This window comes from Ixodes scapularis, unplaced genomic scaffold (genome assembly GCF_016920785.2).
Source record: "Ixodes scapularis isolate PalLabHiFi unplaced genomic scaffold, ASM1692078v2 PGA_scaffold12__126_contigs__length_90152505, whole genome shotgun sequence".
Lineage (NCBI taxonomy): Eukaryota > Metazoa > Arthropoda > Arachnida > Ixodida > Ixodidae > Ixodes > Ixodes scapularis.
In genome coordinates this window covers 27324083-27326275 of record NW_024609838.1, presented here as the reverse complement: position 1 = coordinate 27326275, position 2193 = coordinate 27324083, and the positions used below count along the sequence as shown (strand labels likewise).

At 50.1% G+C, this 2193-nt stretch overlaps 1 protein-coding gene across 1 annotated transcript; it reads left to right on the top strand.

Annotated features, from left to right (window-relative positions):
- The first annotated feature begins 284 nt into the window (after positions 1–284).
- Positions 285–1837, top strand: LOC120850206. The gene has a single exon (XM_040222646.2). It carries the CDS (start codon positions 305–307, stop codon positions 1724–1726), a length of 1422 nt encoding a protein of 473 aa, XP_040078580.2. The 5' UTR covers positions 285–304; the 3' UTR covers positions 1727–1837.
- The last annotated feature ends 356 nt before the right edge of the window (positions 1838–2193 follow it).

The window sequence follows — 2193 nt, the reverse complement described above, 5'->3', positions numbered from 1 at the left end:
TCAAGGGCCTCCCGAAGCCCAAGTTGTCGCCTTGCAGAAGAGAATCGACACCATTGAAGAATATCTTGCTGATGTGGGAATGTTCCCATCGCCAGAAAAACCTAAATATACCATCTACGGCCGCAATCAAGACAACAAAAACCTAGGTCTTACCTTTGCGGGAGACCCAGTCCAAAAAGCAGACTCCGTTAAAATCCTTGGAATTAACTTTGGGTACAAGCCAAGAATAAGCAAAGCTCGGCTGGCCGAGATCTCCAAGAAATGGAAACAAGGTATTAATCTCGTCCGAAGAATATCCACGAAAATGGGAGGAGCTGGGGAAAAAACAGCCAAAAAACTCGTGACTGCAGTGCTAGTATCCAAAATAGCCTATGCGGCGAGATTCTACCGGCTCACGAAAACCCATCTTTCCAGATTTAAAAGCATGATCAACGGAGCAAGAAAAGCCATCTTTGGGCTCCCACGCCACACTTCGGCAGAGGAAGTAAGCAAGTGCATCTTCCTCCCAGAACTCACAGACCTTATGAACCAACAGAAGGAGGCTCAACTATCCCGTCTACAACATACAACCGAGGGAAGAAAAATTGCTAAGTACATGGGAATCGAGATACAAGAAGAGGCCCCCATATCGCCGAGCAAAGCGCCGTGGGAACTCATTGACGTAACTCACGGGTGCAAACCTCTCCCAAGAAACATGGACGCTGCGCGGCACAAGAAAAGACGAGAACACTACGCTCGCATGCACAAGAAGGAGCTGGCTAAGCTTGTTGAGGACGAAAAAAACATGATCGCCTATGTGGACGCCAGCATCTCCTCTATGGGTTGGGCAACAGCAGCCACATACATCCAAGGGAATGCGACCTGGACAGAGACTCAAGGTAACCCTCGAGGCCGCCACACGCCGGGCTTCGCCGAACGGGAGGCGGTGTTGCAAGCCATCCGAGGGGCAGTACCCCATCTACAAGACGAACAGCAGCTAATCGTCTATACCGACTCGCAAGACACCATCAGAGAACTCAAGAAATACAGGTCCTCTTCTAGCCCCACCATTGACGCTATCTTCGCCTTCGCAATCTCACTATACAGATCCAAGAAAATTCAAATTAATGTCAAGTGGACTCCCGGGCACGAAGGCATTTCGGGCAACGAGCTAGCCCATGAGGCTGCACAGCAGGCGATGAGGAATCTCACACAACCGTCCCTGTTGTCTCAGTCCTCCACGGCAGGCTCAACACCACAGCAACAAGACTCTGAGCTTCCCCCATACGATCCAAGGGAGGAACTCAGGTTAGCCCAGAAGACACGAAAACATCTTCTGGCAAGATCATGGACCCCAGAACAACATCCTCTCCCTAGGGAAGAATTCAAGAGAAAAGAATCGGTGATCCTCCGCCGCATACGCACAGGAGGAGCAGTCACACCCAGGTTCAGATACCAAATGGACCTGGCAAGACTTAAGAAACAACAACCCTACGCTGTCCCTCCCGACCCCAGATGCCAGCGGTGTCAAGCCGAGGAATCCATTCCCAGACTTAAACACATACTCTGGGAATGTGTGGCCCTCTCCACCCTCAGAACACTCATCTTCAGTAAGATGGCGAATGATGAAAGACCTTCAAAACTGCAGGACTGGACGCACCCAGCGGGCGACACCTCACGCAAGACCAGGATCCTCAGATCTCTCTTAGAGTATATTTCTGAGGGAGACCTGGGAAACTCCATCTAACACCTTTAACCGAGGAGACGATGCCAAGCCTTGAGGCCACCGCGTCATGAAAACTTCGAGTCTCCAGAGATATATATTTTTCTCTTTAAATAAACGTATTCACCACCACCACCACCAACTTCGCTTCCACATAGCTGTCGTAGCTCATCTTTGCCCCGCGCTGCAAATCCCGCACACCCTAACCACTAACGGCTGGGTCATCGGACAGGGATTGAGTCCGTGTCGTTGGCGCCTTCGTCAAAATGGGAGAGCGACGCTTCATCCAACTAAGCTATGCAACATCCCCGCAAACTGAGCCAAAGGAACATTATGATTCTGAGAGAGCGTTGGTGTCTTGTTCAGGTTTCGTTTGTTTTTTGTGTCATTTGTCGTGAATTTGACGTGATTCTCTCACCACCACCATAGCGATTTTTTCTAGGCACAATCACGAATGCTTTCCTTCACGTTTAAAGCCTTCGACAAGCCTC